Source organism: Bicyclus anynana, chromosome 21 (genome assembly GCF_947172395.1).
Source record: "Bicyclus anynana chromosome 21, ilBicAnyn1.1, whole genome shotgun sequence".
Classification (NCBI taxonomy): domain Eukaryota; kingdom Metazoa; phylum Arthropoda; class Insecta; order Lepidoptera; family Nymphalidae; genus Bicyclus; species Bicyclus anynana.
The window spans coordinates 14,058,036-14,082,183 of record NC_069103.1 but is presented as its reverse complement, the minus strand read 5'-3'; the positions used below and the strand labels follow the sequence as shown (position 1 = coordinate 14,082,183).

General features: G+C 42.2%; 2 protein-coding genes across 2 annotated transcripts; one reads left to right on the top strand and one right to left on the bottom strand.

Moving 5' to 3' along the window:
- The first annotated feature begins 229 nt into the window (after positions 1–229).
- LOC112054799 (AMP deaminase 2-like) lies at positions 230–10,307 on the top strand. Its single transcript, XM_024094701.2, has 14 exons — positions 230–346; positions 905–985; positions 1,474–1,678; positions 2,264–2,389; positions 3,010–3,208; positions 3,812–3,943; positions 4,276–4,439; positions 4,966–5,089; positions 5,428–5,594; positions 6,130–6,250; positions 7,157–7,330; positions 8,553–8,663; positions 9,447–9,584; positions 10,116–10,307. The coding sequence occupies exons 1-14, from the start codon at positions 307–309 to the stop codon at positions 10,140–10,142; spliced, it is 1,809 nt and encodes a 602-aa protein (XP_023950469.2). The 5' UTR covers positions 230–306; the 3' UTR covers positions 10,143–10,307.
- Positions 10,195–23,969, bottom strand: LOC112054789 (ribosome-releasing factor 2, mitochondrial). Its single transcript, XM_052888012.1, has 13 exons — positions 23,764–23,969; positions 23,284–23,412; positions 22,376–22,513; positions 21,379–21,567; positions 20,230–20,741; positions 19,266–19,355; positions 18,064–18,253; positions 17,276–17,431; positions 16,335–16,557; positions 14,310–14,427; positions 13,285–13,380; positions 12,174–12,320; positions 10,195–11,318 (listed from the first exon to the last, which is right to left on the bottom strand). Exons 1-13 carry the CDS (start codon positions 23,906–23,908, stop codon positions 11,157–11,159), a joined length of 2,295 nt encoding a protein of 764 aa, XP_052743972.1. The 5' UTR covers positions 23,909–23,969; the 3' UTR covers positions 10,195–11,156.
- Between the last annotated feature and the right edge of the window lie 179 nt (positions 23,970–24,148).

Genomic DNA, 24,148 nt, shown 5'->3' with positions numbered 1-24,148 from the left:
CATCTCGCCCATGGCCACCAATGGCCTTTCTTGATGAGTATTCCAGGGCGATAGACACGGTGTCTTTCTGCGTGAGTCCTCCAGTTAGTACATACTCTCTGGATTTCCTTTCACCTTCAAAGAATCAAGGTTCTGTGAAACCTAGAGGAGAGCTTGCATTTACTCGGTTCGCTGGCTAGGCGGTATATTGCATCAAGCCATGAGTTTCAAAGATAATATAGACGTGGGTATACTGTAGAGGCGGCGGTGGAGGAGATCGTTCGACTGAAGACTAGCTCCTCGGAAGAGTTCCATCTCCTGCAGGACATGGACAGGGGCAGTACCTGGCAGCGGTCTGAGACACAATGTAATTACGTACCTACTCATTAGATACTATTTATTCTTTATTAGCGTAGCGGACCCTTGCGACTTCCCGTAAGGCTGCCTGTCCACCAGAGTGGAGCAAGGGAGCGTAGCGGAGAAACGGACTAATGCGGAGCGGAGTTGCAGACTATGTTAAATAAAGAAATGTTAAATTTAATTTATTTAACCCCGCTTCGTTTCCCTGCTCCGCTTACCGGTTTATATGAATTTTTAAACTAGCTTGCAAGTCCCTGTCCACTTAAGCGGAGTAAAGATTTTGTGCAATCTTATCCTACTAATATTATAAACGCGAAAGTTTGTATGGATGTTTGAATATTTGTTACTCTCTAAGCGCAACTACTGAACCGATTTGCCTCAAATTTGGAATGGAAATAGATTTTACTCTAGATTAACACATGGGCTACTTTTAATCCCGCAAAAATCAATGGTTCCCGAGGGATTTATGAAAACCTAAATTTCACGCTGACGAAGTCCCCTAGTCCAATAGAAATAAAATTTAAAGAATAAAAATTGGTGCCTAATATTTATTTCCTTGATACAGTTTCTGTGCCCGGAACCTTGTCGACAATCTTCCCGGGCCAGTACGGCGCCTACGACAGTCAAGAAGATTTCAGTGCTAACGGTAACAACGTTTTCAACTCTACACAACCATGTCTAGGTTTAGAACAATTGTAGTTACATGGATTGGTTTTATATTGATTAGAATTAGATGTATGCCTACCTACTTATTTTTAGTAAGTACATCATCATCATCATCATCATCATCATCATCATCATCATCATCATCATCATCATCATCATCATCATTAGCAACCCATATTCGGCTGTTGCGCACGGCACTGTTGGGCACGAGTCTCGTTTATTCTTCGCCACGCTGGCCCAACGCGAATTGGCATAATTCACACATGTATAGAAGTATACAGGGCACAATAAATCGGTATTCCACTATCCAGCGAAAGTCAACATGGCCACGTATTTGTCACGGTACATCCGGCAGCCATCTTAGAATTCTATTATCTCTTTGGTATGGATTGCATCCATAAACTCGTTGTATACTTATTAGTCTATGACTGCCTTAAAGTCGATACCTGTATACAACGCATGATCCAGAGCAACTGGAGTGCCAGGAGCCATGGGCGTGTCCACTGCCGCCCGCGCGCCGCTACGTGTGCCGCTGGGAGCGCGGCGTGGTGCGCGTGTTCGGCTGCGAGGCGGACGCGGCGGGTCACAAGCCGCTGCCCTACCGACACATCGCCTTCGAGAAGTATGTCGAGGATATGACGAGGCTGACTGCTATGATCAGCGATGGACCCTTGTGAGTTTTTCTTTTAAACACATATCCACGATTTTCAAAGAATTTGTGAAAAACAGAATATTTTACGCGAAGAGAAAACCAAAGAAATTGTGGCCTTATGTGGTTTATGGGGTATGACGTAAACTGAACACCTCAAATGGTCCCCCGGTCCTCACGGTCATTCGGGCCAAATCCTGGATGGTCAAACCCGGTATTTGCTCTTGGCATATTTCTCGGGCTGCCTTCTAGACTCCCAACAAGTTGTTTACTCGTCATTCTTGTTCCTATAATCGCACATTCCACATTCACGCCTTTCTGGGGCGCAAAGGATGCCTATCGTCATTTGCGGTCCCATTACTGGCACCAATGCGCTCCAAGCGACGTTGCTTCATGGGCCACAGTTGTGCAAACTCTCGTTGTCAGTGAAAGTTTGCTTCTCAGTCAACAAGGTCCGTTTAGGTCTGTATCCCAGGCTGCCTTCGTGACGCCCTATAAATTATATACTTATCCTTATTCTACCAGTCTATAGGTATGATGACAGAGAAGAGAGAGATGTGCAGCCAGCAACACGTCTACCAATTATTTAAAATTGAATTTGCTTAAAAGGAAATCGTTCTGCTACCGCCGGCTGAGCTACCTGTCATCAAAGTTTAAACTGCACGCGCTGCTCAACGAGCTGCACGAGCTGGCGCTGCAGAAGGCTGTGCCTCACAGGGACTTCTACAACGTCAGGTGCGTTTCTACTTTTACTCCACACCAGTACAAAATTAGATAGTCTTCGTGGAGTTGGATTGTCTTTCCCAATAAATTGGCTATTACGCTAGCATATTATACCTACAACCTGCCATGGCCTAAGGGCTCTGTGCGCCGAATAGCAGGAGCAAACAGCAGACTTGTTACTTGCTTAGTGTGTTTCTGGTTTTCTTTTTATTTCCTTAATATCCGTCATTCACTACTTACACGACCTGCATGCCGAACTGTGAACCGCAGCATTCAGAAGCAGATTTGTCCGCAAGCTTGTCAGCAACAAAGCAGGCGAACGGGTTTGCTTTGGAACTTTTCTCTTCCCCTTGTGACACATCACAGACAGATTCCAGTATTCCCTCTTGGCTCAAACTTACGTAATTATATGCACAACCCACCACCTCCTTCAACAATAGTCCTTTCAACCTCACGGTAAATTGGGCTAAATCGAGGGAGGGCGAACCTGGTACTTGCTCTTTGCGTGTTCCCGGGACTTCTCGAGTCCCTACAAGTTATTTTTTCTTTTCGCTCCTTGTCCCTTGGCACTTACTCTCCCCCTTCTGGGGATGGACGACACACGACGTCGAGATCCGCAATTATATGCACAGGAAAGTGGACACGCACATCCACGCCGCGTCGTCCATGAACCAGAAGCACCTGCTGCGCTTCATCAAGCGCACGCTGCGCACGCAGCCGGACGCGGTGGTGGCGCTGAGCGGCGGCAAGCCCATGACGCTCAAGTCTGTGTTCGAGGAGATGCAGCTGGACGCGTACGACCTGAACGTGGACATACTGGACGTGCATGCTGTTAGTAGTTACTGTTTTTATTGAAGTATCATGGCTTAAAACAAAAAACGAAACCCTTATTTCTCTCTGGCGTTCTTTGTCTATCTGTCAAGATGTTTTTTCTCAGCGATGCATGGTCAAATTTAAGAACTCAGATCTGCACTCAGCTATCTGGGTTTTTTTAATGATCAATTGAGTGTGTGAAGTCTGCCAGTTAGCATTGGCCGAGCGTGGTGGACTATTGGCCTAAACCCTCTCATTCTGAGAGGAGACTCGGACTCAACAGTGAGCCGAATATGGGTAGACTTTCGCTTGACTATAACAATGCGTAATGGAAATTGATTGATTGATTGATTGTGTCATTGATTTGATGAGGTCTAGGATGACACACGCAAGCGGTTGCCTAGAAGTTGGTGCGGATGATAGTTGCCGTATGACGTCATAATACGTACTATTTTCATAATCGTGAATCGCGGCAAACTTTGAAGAGTGAAATGAACTGTCACCCGCAGCGCACGAGCTACAGAAAGTAAGAAAAGCGTGTGTGTAATTACGTACATATAGTTTCTGTGGAGACTTGACAATTTACGTTTAGAACATGAATCTTTACCGTTTCTATTTTAGGATCGGAATACCTTTCATCGGTTTGACAAGTTCAACGCGAAGTACAACCCTGTCGGCGAGAGCAGACTGCGGGAGGTGTTCCTCAAGACTGACAACTATATGAACGGCACCTACTTCGCTAGTATTATAAAGGTTTCTGTTTATTACAACAATCATTGGCACTTGATCATGGTAATTGAAGGAGTAGTCTACGATTAATAACGCCCAGAATATGCCTATACCTTGTGAGTTGATCCAGAAAACGCCGGAAGGACATTAAAGGATTATGAAGGGAGCGTTAACCCTTAGTAACACAATAACCTTAGAGGTACTCCTTAATTATTTACAGTATTAATCCATTGTCTACAGCAATTTAATAAGCATGATTAGATCATAATACTATTCAGGTAGAAATTTAGGGGTGGATTATTTACGTTTACGTCTTGAAGGAGATTTACTGGAATAACTTTGTTTTTTTTAATCAGGAAGTAATGAGCGACTATGAAGAGAACAAGTACACTTACGCCGAGCCGCGAATATCGATCTACTGCAAGAGCGCGGCGGAGTGGGGCAAGCTGGCCTCTTGGGCTATACGGCACCACGTGCACTCAAAACACGTGCGCTGGATGGTGCAGGTTCCTCGACTATAGTAAGTAATATGCAGAGAACGAGTAGGTACACGCCAAAACGCATCTAGAAAAAAACGAGTGTGTAACTTACACGACTGAAGTAAAACTTTTTCAAAAGCAAGCCATCTACGAGTATGAGCCTCAGGTATAACTGCATCGTAACAGGTTCTTCATTCTTCATTCAAGTGTCCAAAAAAGGATTGTTTCAAAGTTTTTTGAGAACGCCATTTACTGGTGATTTAAAATAACAAACACTGTTTCACTGTGCCTGTACATGGCAGCACGCATCTTAAAAGCCTCACCCGATTACACTTTTTGTAACACATTCACCAACTTTTCAAGTCGAGTGTGTGTAAAGAAGATTTGCTTGAGAAATTTCATCATAGAACAAGGCATAACTCCTTATACATTTTAATCAATCTTCTTTTTCCTTCACAATATCTGTCTGAGCATTGGATACCTTCCCATGATTTCATCCAGTCTCCTTTCATTGTTATTGTCCCGCAGATTGCCGATGTATTGATATTATGATTCAAATGTTCACAGTGATATCTATCGCATCAACAAGCTCCTGAAGAACTTTCAAGAATTCCTGAACAATCTGTTTGAGCCGCTGTTCAAAGTCTCCATAGACCCTCAAACTAATATCGAACTCCACAAGTTTCTGACTGTAAGTCTCGTTCCACCACCTCTAGACACCACGATAGTATGCCTTCGAAATGCGTAGGTGGATAGATTGAAGTATCAACATAATGCTATTTCTAACTTTTCTACATACGGTTCTGACAATTATTTTGGAATTAAATATTGGGAGTTACCAAAATAAATAATTAAGCAGAAAAAAAATAAGTTTTCCATGTATCTTTCAAAGACCTTTTCATTCGTAAATAGACAAACTAATTCTAATTTATTTTCACTTCATCACTGATTCCATCTGTGTTGAGCTTGGCTTGGCTGACATTGGCTTGAGTGAGTTAATCCTTTTGCGAATAAGAATTGTCTGTTCAGAATGTGATAGGCTTCGACAGTGTGGACGACGAGTCCAAGCCCGAGAACGCCAACTTGACTGAGAACATGAAGTCGCCCGAGGAGTGGGACGATGAGGAGAATCCTCCCTACGCCTACTATATCTACTACATGTATGCGAATATGGTGATCCTGAATCAAGTGAGGAGGTAAGTCACGATGATGTTAGACGATTATGATGATGATGATGATGATGATGATGATGATGATGATGATGATGATGATGATGATGATGATGATGATGATGATGATGATCAGTCACGTGTGTATTATAATTTTGACTAACCTAGTAAGTATCGCTCTCAAAAACTTTAAACCCATTAAAATCGTTAGACATACATTTAATGGTTTTCCACACAAAAGTTAGGCATGTTTTGAATTTTATTGCTGTACTTTGATTGTGGACTTATTGATTGTGGATTTTTTTTCAAGAATCAGTAAATCTTTTAATATGTATCTAATACCTAGTATTAGTATATTAGAACAATCTTAGGATTCAGTCAAAATACCTAGGTACTTAAAAAAATAGGGTAAATGACAACATTTAAATTTGAAATCGAGACCTCTCGTTGCTAAAGTACGGCATTTGCATTTCCAGGAGTGTATCTAACCGCTTCAAGTAGATCAAGTTAATAGAATGTATTATGAGAGCTACAATTTCAGTTAACATTGTCGTTTATGCAGAGAACAAGGTCTGAACACTTTCGTCCTGCGGCCGCACTGCGGTGAGGCGGGACCGCCTGACCACCTGTGCGCAGGGTTCCTGCTGTCGCAGAACATCTCGCACGGACTCATGCTGCGGAAGGTGAGGTTGCTGGCTTATTGGAGATAAAGCCTGGAGCCAAGGTTTACTGAAATCAATAAATTATCGAGGTAAAGAACTACAGAGCAAATTGGTGAAAGCTAAAACTATGGACCTCAGTCGTTTTATAGAAGCAGAGTCAGGCAACCCATATTCCTAACATGAATAAGTAGTTTCGATCATGGTGGCTTTGGAAAGTGTCAGGTAACAAAGGTCTCCGGAATAAAGTGAGAAACTATGGCGGGTTTTACTCTAAAAGAAATTCTGTTCTTTATAATAACAAAAGGCAAACTGCGTGTAGGTACGCGTATCTCGAATGTTCCACTGGCAAGGCGGCGAGCGCAAACATGAGGATAGAGATGTTCGCCCGACGTTCGGAGAGGCCTCTGGTTTGCGATAACAAACAAAGTGGTACACGGCGCCGGCGTGCGTGAACAGGCCATGTATAATTTGCTATATGCGCTATAAAACCATATACAAGTCAGATATTTAGATTCCTGTTAACCCATTGAGGACACCGTTTTATGTAGCGAACACTTCACTGGAATATCGCCTAATAGTACCTAAACAATGATGAAGTCTATCTAAGTGAAACGTGCTTGGTCCGAAGATAGCTTTTCACTCTTTAGTCTTTACTCGAAGAAACCCAATATTGTACCTAAGTGGTAGGGAAAATAGAAGAAAGAAAATATCTTTATTTAAATATGCCACACATCACAATTTGTCCTAATATGCCCAGGATAACACCATGCGATGTGTGCGTTCGTTTTCTTTTTCCATACACCAAACCCATTCAGAAGCGCCATACGAAAATTACTCGCAAAACAGAGAATGCAGGACGGAATAACTTTACCGGGACGCACTTCTACCCAGAATAAAAACAAAAGAATGTGTGTGTCGTTTCCCCAGGTGCCGGCGCTGCAGTACATGTACTACCTGGCGCAGGTGTTCGTGGCGATGTCGCCGCTCAGCAACAACTCGCTGTTCCTGCGCTACCACCGCAACCCGCTGCCCGACTACTTCGCGCGCGGCCTGCGCGTCACCCTGAGCACGGACGACCCGCTGCAGTTTCACTACACTAAGGTACAGACATCTTAACAGACTACAAGCGTTTACGGGTAAAGTATCTGTTTATGTGTACAACCTTTTGTACAAATGCCGTACAGTAATAAATTACCTATTTTGCTTCTGCGATTGTCGACGAAAAATTTTGTTCTGACTTCCGAGACCACCACTTTCGTATAACAAAGCCATAACTACATTAATAAGTAGTCGTAATTCATCATTTGTACCTAAGAAATTTCATTTACTCGCGTACTCACATGTACTGCTCAGAAAAGACGGCATAGTGCTCAGAGTTATTTTCTGATGTAGTAACAGCGTTCTAAACGTTTTCACGTTGGTTCATTTCACAGATAATTTTTGTTCAAGGGCTTGTAGTCTAGAAATTAATCATATTTTGTAATAGTTACGAGCAAAGGTCTATTCCAGGAGAGGTTTTGCCTTAGAATGCAGATATTATTGACAGCAAACACTCGTATTAGAAATGAGTAGTGCAAAAGAATCAAAGACCAAGAATCATATCGCGAAGCTAAAGTGGCAATGGCGAAACACGTAGTTTAAAAAGCCGAAGGTCAATGGGGTCTCAATGTGCTGGAATGGAGACCCCGCACCGGGAAGGATAGTGTTGGTGGAGCCCCAGCTAGTTGGACCGATAACATTAAGCGAGTAACGAGGTGCCGCTAGACGAAGGCCAAGCTGACCAAGACCTGTAGTGGACGTCCATCGGATGATAAAAATGCTGATAGGGCTCTTGTAAAAAAAGCTCCGTCTTTCGCTAGGTAATTTATTACTCGATATATTTATATTTGTAACAGATGGTGTTAGAAATATAAATATATGAGTAATAGCGGACTCCCGCGAATACGCGTGGATTTCGGATTTTCACAAATCCCGCGTTAACTGTTGCGTACTGTTGAACTGTACTTTTTTTAGAACACTTAAAGCGGAACATGATTTTTGTGAAACTTTAACTGTTTAGGCAGCGAACGAAGAGTAAGCTCTCGATAGGAATAATCCCCCGATTTTGAAACATTCTTCATTGGTGCTTCACTCCTATTGGTCTTAGCGTGATAATATATACCTAGCCTATAGCCTTCCCTGATAAATGGGCTATCTAACACTAAATGAATTTTTCAAATCAGACCAGTAGTTCCTGAGATTAGCGCGTTCAAGCAAGCAAAGAAACTCTTCAGCTTTATAATATTAGTATAGATAAGCTATATATAATGCCTTCCTCAACCAGGAGCCGCTGATGGAGGAGTACAGCGTGGCGGCGCAGGCGTGGAAACTAAGCGCCTGCGACATGTGCGAGTTGGCGCGGAACTCCGTCATCATGTCTGGCTTCCCGCACGAGGTGAGCTGCCAGATGTTTTGATTAGCATTTCGGGCTTTAAGGCCGATAACATTTAGCCAAAAGCAAGAACTGGGCTCTCATCATATAACCCATATTCAGCTTACTGCTGAGTTCCAGTCTCCTCTTAGAATGAAGGGGTTAGGCCAATAGTACACCGTACTGGCCCAATGCGGATTGACAGACTTCACACACGCAGAGAATTAAGAAAATTCTCTGGTATGCAGGTTTCCTCGCGATGTTTTATACTTCACCGTTTGAGACACGTCATACTCAATTTCTTGAAATGCACACAACTTAAAAGCGTGAGGTGCATGCCCCGGATTCGTAGTTCTAACCAACACCCTCCGGAATCGGAGGCAGAGGTCCACTGGGCTATCACGGCTCTCGCTTTCTCAAAATTCGGCTCAAATGATCGTAAGGAGGAAAGCACAGATTGTGGGTTGAGCACACTTAGCCCAACAAGAAACACGCCAAAAGAAACAAAAGTATAACGGGTTCGCAATCTTACGGTTCGCATTTAGTACCTGTCTATAGTGTTTGTGTATACTAAATAGATACCCACAATACTACATACACTATCTCATGTACATTGGTAGTGGGGGCAAAGAGTCAGTCCATAGAGTACATTGAATATAGGGTAGTCACTAGTCAGTTTGTCACCGGCGTTCGACCTGAGTGGTCGTGCGCGGTCTGCTTGCCTTACCAGTGTAGAGATGAGCCAGTGTTTAGCTTCTCTTATAGTAAGGACGAGGGTCCTAGTACCTATTTGTTGTTCCACTTCAGCTGAAGCAGCGCTGGGTGGGGGCGCAGTACGCGCGGGAGGGGGCGGCGGGGAACGACATCACGCGCACCAACGTGCCGGACGTGCGCCTGCAGTACCGCCACGAGACGCTCATCGACGAACTGGATAACTTGTTTAAGGTTAGCTTCTTCTGAATTAGATTTATAAGGTAAAACTTCTTTCTTTACATGTTAGCCCTTGACTACAATCTCACCTGATGGTAAGTGATGATGCAATCTAAGGTGGAAACGGGCTAACTTGTTAGGAGGATAAAATCCACACTCCTTTCGGTTTCTACACGACATCGTACCGGAACGCTAAATCGCTTGGCGGTACGTCTTTATCGGTAGGGTGGTAACTAGCCATGGCGGAAGCCTCCCACCAGGCCCACTTAACTTAACGTGTGAATCCAAAAAAAAATATTACTCTTATGTAGTATGTAGGTTACAAGAAACATTTTGGTATCAATTTTACATTTTAGACAAATGTCAAACAAATTGCAGCGCAACCGGAACTATCGCTATCCTTTTCATTCTGTTTTGTGGATTTTGTTTTTGTGGACATTTTGTTTATTTTCCTTCACAATATTTGTGCATGTTAGGCATATCGGCGATGACAGACTTGGTAGACGTGGAATAAATTATTCATGTAACTTTAATGTATATTTTCAGAAAACAGCTGTTGGGCAAAACTCGTAATATGTAAATGAAAGCAAGGCGTTTGTAAATATCATATTATATTTATTTTCGTCTAACATTTACAAATAAATACATTAACCAATTTGCATATGTTTTATTTACAATTTAAATAATAAAATATCACTAACTGTAAACTTCGTAATAACTTCGTATAAGGTATGCATTTAGCACACCTTATACGAAGTATACAATTACTTGTAAAAGCTATTTGTAAAGATTCTACTACCGGTTATTTAAAATTGTACTCCAGAGTATACATAGAACCAGGTAGGAAGAATCCATGATTAGCTGGACATAAGGGTTCTATGAATTTTAATCATAAAAGCCATGGAAACATACTCTTAGTCCTCTTTAATCCGGCCTTATCGCAAAATCTCCTATCAAATTTCAGCTTTGTACGTAAATGTTTTCGAGATTTTGTTATGAATGACCTTTCGCATTTATATAATAAGATAACAGAGAAAATTTAACAGGGCATGCGAAACACTCATGTCAAAGTTTTTTTTTTACATAGTGTATGTACCCCTTATGGGACCTCAACGGCGTCACCGAGCGCAGAAGCATCGCCTAATGGGGTCCGAAGGCAGAAGCAGAGTAGATGGGCGGAACGACTGTAAAGGGGTCTCCCCTGAGACTCGGACCTCGGCTTAGAGGGCCGTTCGGGAAGGGTGTTTTGGCCTGAGTGTATCAGTCCGCCCCCGAGATCGGGAGTTAAAATGCCCATATCATAAACTAAATTAGAAGTTTTTGGCCGTTTTTTACACCATTCAACTGCACAAAAAGGTATTTTTACGGAGTTCTTTAATTACGAACACGATTACAACTATGATACCTCGATTCTAATAAGTCAGTTTATATAATCGCATTAAATGACGTCAGAAATCCCCTATAACTGACGTCACGCAATCTGGGTGACGTCAGATATCGGGGACCTAACCTGTCAAAATGCTTTCATATGTCACATATTCACTGTACAGTATAAGTCGTTCATTTCATACCGTTGGTTGGTGGTATCTAAAAGCCGGTGACAGTGCGGATGGCCTGCTCCTCCTCGTGCGGAGACATCTGCCGGTTGGAGTGGAACTCCATGCTGAAGCTGGCCAGCCCCGAGCTGAGGCTGCGCAGGGTGGACGAGTAGCCCAGCAGCTCGGACAGCGGCACCAGGCAATCTATCACCTGGGGACGGTTCAAATACTTGTATGGCTAGGCTACAAATCATTAATCTTTATAATTTTGGTATAGATTACATATTATGAGCTTAATAACAGGTGCAACAGAGATGACAAATGTGATGTACAATTTAAAATAACAGAAAAATATTGGAGAAAGTACACAATAATATAGAAGGTACTCAACCCAGGATGCCTATGTTGCATGTTCTTGGTAAAAATCAGAAAGAGGATTACTCCTTCAATTTAATAATTCCTCCTCTAATTGAGGACCTTACAGGTCTGAGTTCATATGTTTCAGTAAAACATTTCCTATTGTATATAGATGATAGCACGCGGCGTTTTAACTATAGCTTGGCAACTTCGTTCGTAACACTACCGATAGTCCGCGCGTAGCAATGAATGAAAAACCCACGACTGATGCACATAGCTTCCCCGCACGCACGAATTGACACCCGCGTAGTCTTTCCCCCCGTCGCCCGCACTGTTATCAATGAACTTGCCAGACTATAAATACTAATTGGTTGGCAGTGTAACTCAAATTCAAAAATCATTTATTTCAAGTAGGCTCAGTTTACAAGCACTTTTGACACGTCAGTTGACTATTTGTAAAGATTCTACCACCGGTTCGGAAGGCAGGTTCTGCTGATCTGATCATGTATCTTATGTAGCATAAGTTAGAATAGTTCCTGTTGTAACTTAACGATATAGTACAGTTGTCCGGTGTTACGTGCCGGCCGGTGTTACGTGCCGGCCGGTGTTACGTGCCGTCCGGTATTACGTGCCGGCCGGTGTTACGTGCCGTCCGGCGTTACGTGCCGGCCGGTGTTACGTGCCGTCCGGCGTTAGGGCTCCGACGTACCTTGTTCTTGTGCCGCAAGTGCACGTGCTGCATGTCGGCGCGGCGCCGCGCCAGGTCCGTCATGAGGCGCGACGAGTGCGACTCGGGGCACACCAGCTGGAGGGACATCACTGGCTCCAGCAGCACTGACTCCGCCTCCTCCCACACCTGTCAGCAGCATCAACATAAAATGGTCTATTACAACCTCAGACTTATTACAAAAGGATTAGTATCGCACCCAAATTCACCAACAAAATTGTCTGTCATTTTCTGAGGAAAACGAGCTTAGATTTGCTTTATATGATACCTCGATTCTATAGAGACAGTTTTTATAATCGCATTAGATCGTTAATCATATACTTTGACAGAAAAGTAACGTCCAACTAGGCAGGTCTTTATTTAATTAGTTTGAGACTACAACACAGGTTCTTTAGCCTTACATATCAGACCTCTTTGTAAACGCTAACCTAAAAAGTGCACTTTTTTAGTCCTTGACTGCAATCTCACCTGATGATAAGTGATAATGATGCACTCGTAAGAGGGAAGCGGGCTTACTTGTTAGGAGGAGGCACAGAGTAACCGGAGTGAGTCTTTATAAGCAACGTACTGTATGCCTAGTGGGAGTTTTCAATATTTTCATACTGTTACTATCGCGTTGACGTAAACACGAATTTATATGGAATTGAAACAGTTGTGCAGTAGTGCCACTATATGGCGCTGTTTCAATTTCTTAGAAAATCGCGTTTACGTTAAAGCGATAGTAACAGTGTCAAACTGCCACTAGGCCATCTGAAGCCGGTGAAACTCACAAAAACAAAACAAAAAAAACAAACGACACGCGTCTCCTTGACAACTTTTTTCATAATTTACATTTAAAATTTACACTAACAACAATTACGTAAATTAATATTGTAGTGTTTGGGTATATATACACCGGTAGTCGCAGAGAGCGGGCAGTCTATCGCTGGCATCGAGAGGAGGCGGACGTGTGCAGCTGGCCATTATAGTGTAGTGGTGAGACGGTGACTTACTGCTATAACGGTAATGACAAGGGACCTTACAAATATAATACAGTTTTTAAAATATTGAAAGTGGTGGGGTGGGTCCGCTTTTAGTATATTTATTAGTTTACCTTGCGCAGACACTGCGTGACGGCGGCGGTGACCACTGACTCGGAAGTGCCGCGGCCCACCTCGAACCAGTGCAGCGTCACTTGCACGTCCACCAACTGAACAAATAACACTACAGTGAAATAGAAAATAGACTATTAATAGACTAGAAAATAGAACATTTAGTAGACTCAGAAATAGATTTTAAAAATAAGTAAAGTTATTATTTAGTGATTAGTACTTATTGTATTGCAATATCACAGGATATTTAGATTATTTATGTTTAGGTTGCCTGGAAGAGATCACTATTAGTCGCCTTTTGCCTATAAAATTGATGTGTTCTTTTGTTATTTTCTTTTTTGTACAATAAAGTTATTATAAAGTAAACTAAAGTTATTTGTAAGGACAATTTAATTAATCAATTAAATCAAAATGTAACCAAAATAAAACAGAATTCACTACTCGAGACAGAGAGAGATTCTCGCTATTCTCGCAGAGTAATCCGACAAAGATTACTCCACGAGAGATGTTGGCGGATCGACCACCACCAGAAAACTAAAGACGACCTTATTTCACTAGTCGCTTGCGCGAGAACGCTCCCACTCACTAACTCCCACGACAGGATGGGATTTTTAGCTTAGTACTCACCGGACAGCCCAGCTTGGGTCCGTGCAGCAGCGCGGTGTCCACGCCCCGGCGGATGGCCTGCTTGTACCGCTTGTACTCACCGGACAGCCCAGCTTGGGTCCGTGCAGCAGCGCGGTGTCCACGCCCCGGCGGATGGCCTGCTTGTACCGCTTGTACTCACCGGACAGCCCAGCTTGGGTCCGTGTAGCAGCGCGGTGTCCACGCCCCGGCGGATGGCCTGCTTGTACCGCTTGTACTCACCGGACAGCCCAGCTTGGGTCCGTGCAGCAGCGCGGTGTCCACGCCCCGGCGGATGGCCTGCTTGTACCGCTTGTACTCACCGGACAGCCCAGCTTAGGTCCGTGCAGCAGCGCGGTGTCCACGCCCCGGCGGATGGCCTGCTTGTACCGCTTGTACTCACCGGACAGCCCAGCTTGGGTCCGTGCAGCAGCGCGGTGTCCACTCCCCGGCGGATGGCCTGCTTGTACCGCGGGTGTATATGCGCCAGGTTAGCGGCGCTCTCCGCTGTTTTATCCAACCTGAGCAAACGCAACTATTCTTTTATACTAGCAGACACCCTGCGGTTTCACCATCGTGGTTCCCGTTCCCGAAGGACTTTTGAACTTTGGACTTTTGAATTTTATTATTAGATTTACACTGTCATTTACAATAAATTTCCATGTAGATGGTAAGGGGCATAAATCAATATTGCATAACACTAAGGCTAATTGCATCAGTATTTTTGTGGATAAATTAACAAAATTATATGCAATATTACAAATTCAAATAAAAATAACGCTAATATCTTACTCGGGCACGCACTCGCTGCACACTGCCATGCCCTCGGAGCATGTGCTACTCGGAATCGGAACAAACATTGGCCAGATTCAGTTCAACATATGTTTAGGTATGAAGATGGAATGTCTTCGAGTGGGCGATACATCGCAAATAAATAATTTTCCAAGTGCATAACCTTAACCTAGCACAACTTTAGAACTACCGTTTGTCCTGCAATAATCGTAGAGATGTAGCGCTACAGCGATATTTTCGAGAAACATGCGAAATTAAAAATAAATTAAAATATTATACAAAATCTCTATCACAATACTCGTAAGTAATTAAAGCGATTCAAGTGTGAATACTCCAAAGTTGTAATACGAAGCGCGCGCGGCGCGGGCGGCGCGGGCGGCGCTCGCCGGCTACAGTTATTGCGAGTAACTACATATATCATCTAATAATGTTACCGTTTAAAATATATCAATAAACGATCGAATGTATACAAACGAAGGGCACGCGGACGCGGTCGCGTGACTATTTGTGCAGACCGTTCGACGCAGTGACACATACGATACAGAGTAATCTATGACATCCACGTGATACATACACTTGGCTACGTGTATACAAAGTAAATACATCGTTACGCTTCACTGAACTCGTCGCCGAAGGAATACGGGGGTAAAATATAGGGATACCACTCGGGGATAGCGTAGCTTTCCAACAGTGAAAGAATTCTTCAAATCGCTTCAGTAGTTTCAGATCCTAACCAGAACCAGAGCAAACAAACAACCAATCAAATCTTTCCTCTTTATAATACTAGTGTATAGATAAAATGTAGCCGGTAAATGGGCTATCTAACACTGAATTTTTCAAATCGGACCAGTATTTCCTGAGATTAGCGCGTTCAAACAAACAAACACCTCTTCAGCTTTATAATATTAGTATTAATATTATTTATTTTGGACGGCCGCGTGGCGCAGTCTGTAGTGACCCTGCTTTCTGCATCCACGGCCGTGGGTTCGATTCCCACAACTGGAAAATATTTGTGTGATGAGCATGGGTGTTTTCCAGTGTCTGTGTGTATTTATACATTATATAAGTATTTATACGAAGTATATAATTGTATATGAATATTATAATATCAACTATCTTAGCACACATAACACAAGCTACTCTGTATGCTTACTTTGGGGCTAGATAGTGATGTGTTAGATTAAGTACATTTATTTTATTTTTTTATTTATTAGTATAGATAAGACATCTCCCTAAGTTTACGTGCATTTTTAAAACGTCAGGTGACTAACAACCATCGGCGAAGAGTCCATAGAAGCCGATTCCCGACGGGTTACCTTTTTAAAATCCATACATACATATTCTTATATTATGAATATATATGTGAGACACCAGAGTTTGTATCGAGCGCTATGAATTTCCTTTCTTTGGAACGGCTTGCCTTCGTCGAAATTACATCCTTCGCTACTGCTAATGACTAACACCAGTTTAGGAGGCAGTCGCGTATAACTTGGCAAAGTTTGTAACACCTCAGCCCCGCGCGCACGACTTCACATCCGCGTAGTCCTCTCCCCCCATCGCCCGCATATCATGTGAGTGTCATCAATGAACTTGTCAAGCTATAAATACTCATACTCATATGATATAGTTAACTCACTTGAGGACTTTATCCTGAGCGACGCCCTTGACGGTTCTAGCGGACATGACGACCTTGGCCATCTGCTTGGCGCTGCCGATCTTGCGGTCGATGGTGGCGGAGTGCTTGGCCGAACCCACCAGGCTCTCCTTGTAAGAGATCTGCGGCGCGCCCAGCTCCACGTCGATCTTGTACTCGCGTATGATGCGCTCCTTTATGATCTCCAAGTGCAGTTCGCCCATACCTTGCATAAAAAAACTTTTTAACCAATTTTTTTTTTATTCTTTACAATTTAGCCCTTGACTACAATCTCACCTGTTGGTAAGTCACGATGCAATCTAAGATGGAAGCGGGCTAACTTGTTAGGAGTAGGATCCACACCCCTTTCGGTTTCTACACGACATCATACCGGAACGCTAAATCGCTTGGCGGTACGTCTTTGTCGGTAGGGTGGTCACTAACCACGGCCGAAGCCTTTCACCAGCCAGACCTGGACCAATTAAGAAAACCTCAATCGGCCCAGCCGGGGACCGAATTTAGCGTTCCGGTACGATGTCGTGTAGAAACCGAAAGGAGTGTGGATTTCATCCTACTCCTAACAAATTAGTCCGCTTCCATCTTAGATTGCATCATCACTTATCAGGTGAGATTGTAGTCAAGGGCTAATTTGTAGAGAATAAAAAAAAACACACTGCTTCGTGTCAAACCGCCAGCATCCAGGGGCTCCCTGCAACCCCCTTGACATAACTGTAATACTTGACATAAATAAACAGTTATGAAAAAACATTCATAACTGTTTATTTAAAGCCAACTAAAAAAAAATTGAGATTATAGGTAAAAAAATGTCATCGGTACTTATTGACAACCCTTCATTGATATCATAGAGTAGGCAGATGGCATTGCCCAGTTGCTAACTTGTAGAGAATAAAAAAAAAAACATCTGGTCTGGATGGAGTACTCACCAGCTAGCACCATCTGCCCAGTGTCCTCATCAGTGGAGACGCGCAGGCTGGGGTCTTCGCGCTGCAGCTGCTCCAGCGCCGTCTCCAGTGCGTTCTGGTACGCAGCACTCGGGGGCTCGATGGAGCAGAGGAACACTGGGTCTGGTACCGTGTTCCCTACAAACATTTCATTATCATCTTTATCAACAACCCATATTCGGCTCACTGCTGAGCTCGTCTCCTCTCAGAATGATAGGGGTTAGACCAATAGTCCACCACGCTGGCCCAATGCGGATTGGCAGATTTCACACACACAGAGAATTAAGAAAACTCTCTGGAGTGCAGGTTTCCTCACGATGATTTTCCTTCACCGTTTGAGACATGTGATATTTAATTTCTTAAAATGCACACAACTAAAGAGTTAGAAGTGCATGCCCCGGGCCGGATTTGAACCCACACCCTCCGGATCGGAGGCAGAGGTCACATCCACTGTGCTATCTAGACTCTTAAAGAAATATTTACTCCAAAAATATTCATTTTAGAACACAACATTCCTTGACCATTATGAATTATTTTTTGTTAAAGAGAATATAACCCTAAAGTTATGGGAATGGAAAATACTCCCGAGCACCCTGTATAATATCTCTTACATTTGCAATGGGTTTTACAATCATCCTGCTTAGTTCTATAACATCAGACATAGCAGACAAATACAACCAGTATATTATCATTGGAGTAATAATAAAGGATCCTTAAGATGCTCGATGTTAGGTGATATCTGTTTCTTGAAATAAAAAGTTATACCTTACCAATACCCAGAAGGACATCAGCGATTTCATCAGAAGTGGGATCGGAGTCCAAAGCCTGGAGTCGGTGCCTGGCGCTGGGGAAGACCAGCTCCTCGCATAGAGCTTGATCTTTGAGCATCGTGGTGAGCTTCTCTTTAGCTCGGTTGGCAGCTGCTTGGTTCGAGGTTATAAGGTCACCAGACATGGTAGCCTATAGGGAAATTAGCTCTTGGCATGAATCGTCATTAAAACAGATTGGGGTACTAGTAGAGTCTGCGTCAACGACATATCTCGTAAGAATATTGTCGACAAATAGAGATGGAATTAAAATATTGTTGACTCTTACGTCGAAGGAGAGCGATATTTTTAAGTAGACATTTATCTTTTTTTTTTGTCTCGAGATATGTCGTGAGTCGCATGTTAGGCTTACGGGTATTTGATTGGAATTTGGATCCGTTTCACAGCAAATACAGTCAATTATCTGTGTCAAACTGACATTTTTCTTAGGACATTTATTAAATGGAATTGTGAAACGGATCTGATCTAGTTACTCAATTGTCCACCAGATTACAAAACAGGATCGTAACGACAAAACATATATAGTCTTACTTTAAAACTTTTAAAATCTTTATCTGAACAACTAAAAAAACATTCATATTGTCATTGTCATTACTTAACTTACTAGAGAACTGCAAGACGCTTTGAAGGGGTAAAAAATCCCTAAGTGACTGACATCATGACACCACACTACTTATTCGAATTGTTAAGAGTGGAATGCCCTTTCGGCGTCTGTCCTGCCACCGGCAATCTTAACATCTTCAAAGTAACAAGTGGAGTGGAATAGGAACTTCACACTAGGCAAGCAAACGCGTCTTATTCTAGACCTTATTATTTCTTTCCATCAGGCATGATTATGGTCAAATACAAGCCATAAAGAAGTACGTTACGACAATTAAAGTATAGTAAACGGTGTGTAAGTTGAACTATAAGAGTATTTTCTGGCTTTAGCCACAGTTAGAGGTGCAACGAGGTTACTCGTAGCACGTTGACGCCATAACAATTTTGTCCTCTTCCTAACAAGTTAGCCTGCTTCCATCTTAGATTCCATCATCACTTCACAGGAATAAAAAAAAGAAGAAAGAATAAAGAAAAAGGAAATTTTCAATTCATTATTTGACATGTTTAATGTACCGGGCAATCACGCAAAACTTTAAAAACCATACCTTGAGTGCGCTGACGACGGCAATGTTCCCGCTGGTGACTTTGTCTACAGGCTGGTAGTCGTCTGCCAGCGCCACGTACAGCAGCCCTGTCTAATTGAGTTTTAGCTATACTTTTTACAAAAGTTTCATCATTATGGGTCTCATATGGCCCTGTAAGTCAGCGGGTGATGGAGCAAAATTATTTTCGGAGTATCTCTGCATGATCATAGTCAAAAAACATCATCTATTCAAGCGAGTTCTACCAATGACTGCACATTTGCTTACCTATGCCAAGTGCTAGCTTATACGGATATAGGCTGAAATGATCTTGATGAAATTTGCACAGTTATTATAATCTGATATTGATATAACACATTAGGTTCTAGGTATAACTGACAGTCCTCTGTGCATAGCATGCATGGAGGAAGAGGAAACCCTGATACATGTTATGCTTAGATGCAGAGGTATATCTGAACAACGCGCAGAACACATTGGATCCCCAGCAACACTCCATGAGGCGTTCGGCGACCTGGGCGGCCACTTCTGAAGCGAGCTCGGCTGGCTGGAGTGACTCCGGCGGGGACCAGCACCAAAGGGACCTACGCACAACGGCCAACCACAAATGGCCAAGTGCGGGAAAAGGCCCAGGAAAGAAGAAGAAGAAGAAGATAACACATTAGGCTACTGCTACCTAATCTTATAACAATGGAATATACACAAGTGAATACCGACAAATAAATACCGCCTAGCGATTTAGTGTTTTGGTACGTCTTCGTGTAGAATCCGAAACGGGTGGGGGTTTTCATCCTTTCCCTAACAAGTTAGCCCGCTTCCATCTTAGATTGCATCATCACTTACCATCAGGTGAGATTGTAGTCAAGGGCTAACTTGTAAAGAATAAAAAAAAAAGTGGGACACAGAGTTTAAAAAGATAGTTTACCATAAAAATAAAAAATAACAATTGTGATACTGTAAGAATACAGACCTGCTCACTCTTATCTCTCGCCAGATTATATATCTTCTGTCCCTTGGTCAACTCTCCACTATACAGTCTCAGAAAGGTCAGTACACCTCTCTGATCATCATGCTGGACCTTAAAAGCCCTAGCAGACAGATCAGTGCCGAAGCCCTCGTGAACGCCCCTCCTATCCAAAGGTGAGGGTAGGTAGGAAATAATTCCATCAATCAAAGTTTGAACCCCAATGTTTTTGTACGAACTACCACACAAAATGGGGAACAAACTCATGTTTTTAGTACAACGTCTTATAGCTTGCACGATTTCTGTATGATCTAAGTTATCCAAAGATTCTTGCTGTATAATTTTGTCCGCCAGTCTATCGTCTAGAGAGGATAGTGTGTCTATGATTTTTCTGTGATCCCCTAGTGAGGTTTCCCATTTTTTTCCATCTGCTTTTTCTGTAAGTTTGCGTTTAGTGTAATACTGTCCTCGACCTTTCGTCCAGATGATTTCTTCCAGTGTTATTAAGTCTATGATACCTGCAACAATGTATCAAATTGGATTTCATGGCCTGTACTATACTGTGCATTAAAAGTCATCTTTAAAGTTTCCATTTTCTCTTCTTAGAGTAGAGACTGCTGTTTTTCTACAGAATACATCTTAATATATAAATGCGAAAGGTCATCACCCTATCTCGAAAACTGCTTGACGTACATAGTTGAAATTTGCCAGAGAGGTAGTTCATAGGTGGTAGACGCACACTAAGAACGGATTTTGTGAGAGGGCCGGATTAAGGAGGTCTAAGGGCGGACGAAGTCGCGGGCGTCCGCTAGTAATAGTATATACAAGGTTCTACTAATAGTAACTTTTACAGTTTTAGATTTATTTTTATTGTCACTAACTACCCTTTAATACTGGTTATCACTAAATACAAAGGCAATTACTTGGCTGGGATCTGTTTTAGCTCATTCGTTCAGCTGATATGGACAAAAGCCTAGCAAGCAGTAGATAGGTTATTTCTCGACCATTGATACAAAGCACCTTGTAGTCTTGTACCAATGAGCTTGTCCTCATAATGCACCTGTCTTCACGTTCTAGCTAGACAAAAGCCCACAGTAGTAGACACGTTATTTCTCGACCAATGACACGAGGCACCTTGTAGCCTTGTATACTCACCAATGAGCTTGCCCTCATAATGCACCGGCTCGTGCAGCAGCAGCGGCGTGACGCGTAGCTTGTCTTCCACGGAGCGCACGCACGCATGCGCGTCCGCATCGCTGCGGTCCATCTTGTTGAGGTACAGGACACGGGGCACCTTGTAACCATCCGCCTGGCGCCATACCGTCAGTGTTTGGGCTTCAACACCTAGTCAGACACACAATATTATAGTGGCCCCATGGTAAGCTGCCAAACTACAAGACAGTATCAGATTACTGAATTGGTTGTCTTAAAGGCTTGCGCGTCTGCACAGTAAATGCATGTAATGGTAAGATATATGTCTCTCGAGCTAATACAGAACCCAAGTCCAAAACTTGGGGTTAGGGCAGCATTAAGTAATGGAGGATCACACAAGTACAAGATTATTAGGGTAAACTGTAACCTGAAATATGGAAATCAATGTACATACTAATACAACAAATTATTTGTTGTAAGTATGATCGAGAAGCATCCACACACAACGGCCAATCAAATGGCTAAGTGCGGAAACGGCCCAGAATAAAGAAGAAGAAGAAGAAGATCGAGAAGCATGAAGTCAGTGAAGTCCATTCGTAATATGAAATATATACCTTCTTGATGGATAATAATAAAGTCTTTATTTACTTCATACATTGATACAGTTAGTTACACAATTTTAATATAATTTTCTTTTTAATTTATGTATGAATCCCATTGTCTTGGGTATAGGCCTCCTCCAGCAGTTTCCATTCTCCTCTGTCTCGTCCTGACTTCATCCAACCCTTACCAGCCACTTGGGCAACATCATCAGTCCAGCGCTTCTGGGGTCTGTCAACTCTCCATTTACCTAGTGGACCCTGCCTTTCAGTGACGGTAAGTGTCCACCTGTCGTCTTTAAAGCACGATACATCCACTTCTTGATGGATACTTTTTCTAAATGAACTATCTTGAGTTGTTTCTCTCATATTACCTTTTTTAAATAATTTTAATTCCTTACCAGCGGATCCATCCAGCACAACCACAGCACCGTCTAGTACAGCGAGACTCTGCTCCACTTCCATGGTGAAGTCAATGTGACCTGGAGTATCTATCAGGTTGATCTGGTGGCCTTGCCATGGAAATGACACTGCTGCAGCTGCAAATATATTATATGTTATAACATTAAATAAATATCTTCATTTTTATCACACAAGGTTTTTTATTATAGACAACTCTATACAAACAGAATATTATAAAAAATAGAAAGCTTCACCTATACAGCTTTGTGATAGTCACTCTCAACAATATACACTTGGGAGTCAATTGAAATAAATTGAATAATCTCATGTTATATTTGTGTGCATATGTGCCTTTTAAGAAATTAAAAATCACATGTCTCAGACGGTGAAGGAAAACATTGTGAGGAAACCTGCATGCCAGGGAATTTTCTCAATTCTCTGTTTGTGTGAAGTCTGCCAATCCGCATTGGGCCAGTGTGGTGGACTATTGGCCTAACCCCTCATTCTGAGAGGAGACTCGAGCTTAACAGTGAGCCGAATATGGGTCGATTATGAACGAACAAACAATGTTATGATATTATATATTGTAAAGAATGATGGTTTCATAAAAAGCAACTGTTGAGTTTATTTAAAAAACTATCCAGACCAGTGGTAGTCTCTATAAATAGACAAACTTGATGTTTCATAAGTGCTTGGATACTAAATCTACTTGAAATTAAAACTAATTTAGAATATTGAAAAGTATTAGATATATTTCAATATTTTTAGTAGGCTTAGTTTGCAAGCACTTTTGAAACATCAAGGTCAACTATTTGTAAAGACTCTACCACCGGTTCGGAAGGCAAGTTCTGCTGAGAAGAGTTGACGAGGAACTCTACAGTATGTACTATGATCTCTATGAACTTACAAGTGATAGTGATTCCTCTCTGTCTCTCCTGCTCCATGTAATCTGTGACAGTGTTCCCATGGTGGACTTCTCCCATAGAGCGGATAGTGCCAGAGTAAAAGAGCATACGCTCCGTAGTTGTTGTTTTACCTACATAGAGTAAACTTTTGTCATATTGTTACACAAATACGATCATCATCATATTAAAACAGAGGCAAGTAGGCGACCCAGCTAAAAGATACGAATATGTTTTAACTGAAGAGTGTATTATTTATCGTACACTAATCAAAAGAACTGCTAATTTAAAGTAATTCGATAAAAAAGCATTTGAATTTAGCGACGATTAAAAATGGGCAACGCTTATTTAGAATTAATTTTTAGTAGATAGTTCGAACTATGATTAACTGCCGTGGTTCAGAACTCATAATGAGTACGAAATTGTAATAGAATTTATTAAAATAAATTAATTACATAAAACTAAAATACACAAGTTAACCTGACCTGCATCTATGTGTGCTAATATGCCGATATTTCGAATTTTATCGATGCCACTTTTGTCTTTGTCCTTTACGATACTGCAGTAGTTACGTGTGTGCACATTTTTCAGAATTTTTCGGTAGTAATTTACAACAGAAAAACTCTTCATTTCAATCCAAAGTAATCTCAAAATTCAAATTAAAAATGTCAACAAACGCCAAAGACAAATAGAAAATACTTTTTTTTACAGATCACAGATTAATAGCTATTTGTTACAGATTAAAACATCACAGATTAACAGTATAGAACACGACACAGACCACAAGCTAGCTTTAGTTGCATCTGCATAATAATATAGTTATCTGTGATAAAATTCAGAGCCCAGAATCCAGAACCGAAAGCAAACGCA

Coding starts and splice junctions, on each gene's coding strand:
- LOC112054789 (XM_052888012.1), bottom strand. CDS start 23,908: ATGAAGAGTTTTTCTGTTGTAAATTACTACCGAAAAATTCTGAAAAAT. Junction 17,432..18,063: donor TGATGTCCTTCTGGGTATTG/GTAAGGTATAAC, acceptor AAATGTTTGTAG/GGAACACGGTACCAGACCCA. Junction 12,321..13,284: donor TCACGCAGTGTCTGCGCAAG/GTAAACTAATAA, acceptor TGCTGCTGACAG/GTGTGGGAGGAGGCGGAGTC.
- LOC112054799 (XM_024094701.2), top strand. CDS start 307: ATGGACAGGGGCAGTACCTGGCAGCGGTCTGAGACACAAT. Junction 347..904: donor GCAGCGGTCTGAGACACAAT/GTAATTACGTAC, acceptor TCCTTGATACAG/TTTCTGTGCCCGGAACCTTG. Junction 1,679..2,263: donor ATGATCAGCGATGGACCCTT/GTGAGTTTTTCT, acceptor TTTGCTTAAAAG/GAAATCGTTCTGCTACCGCC.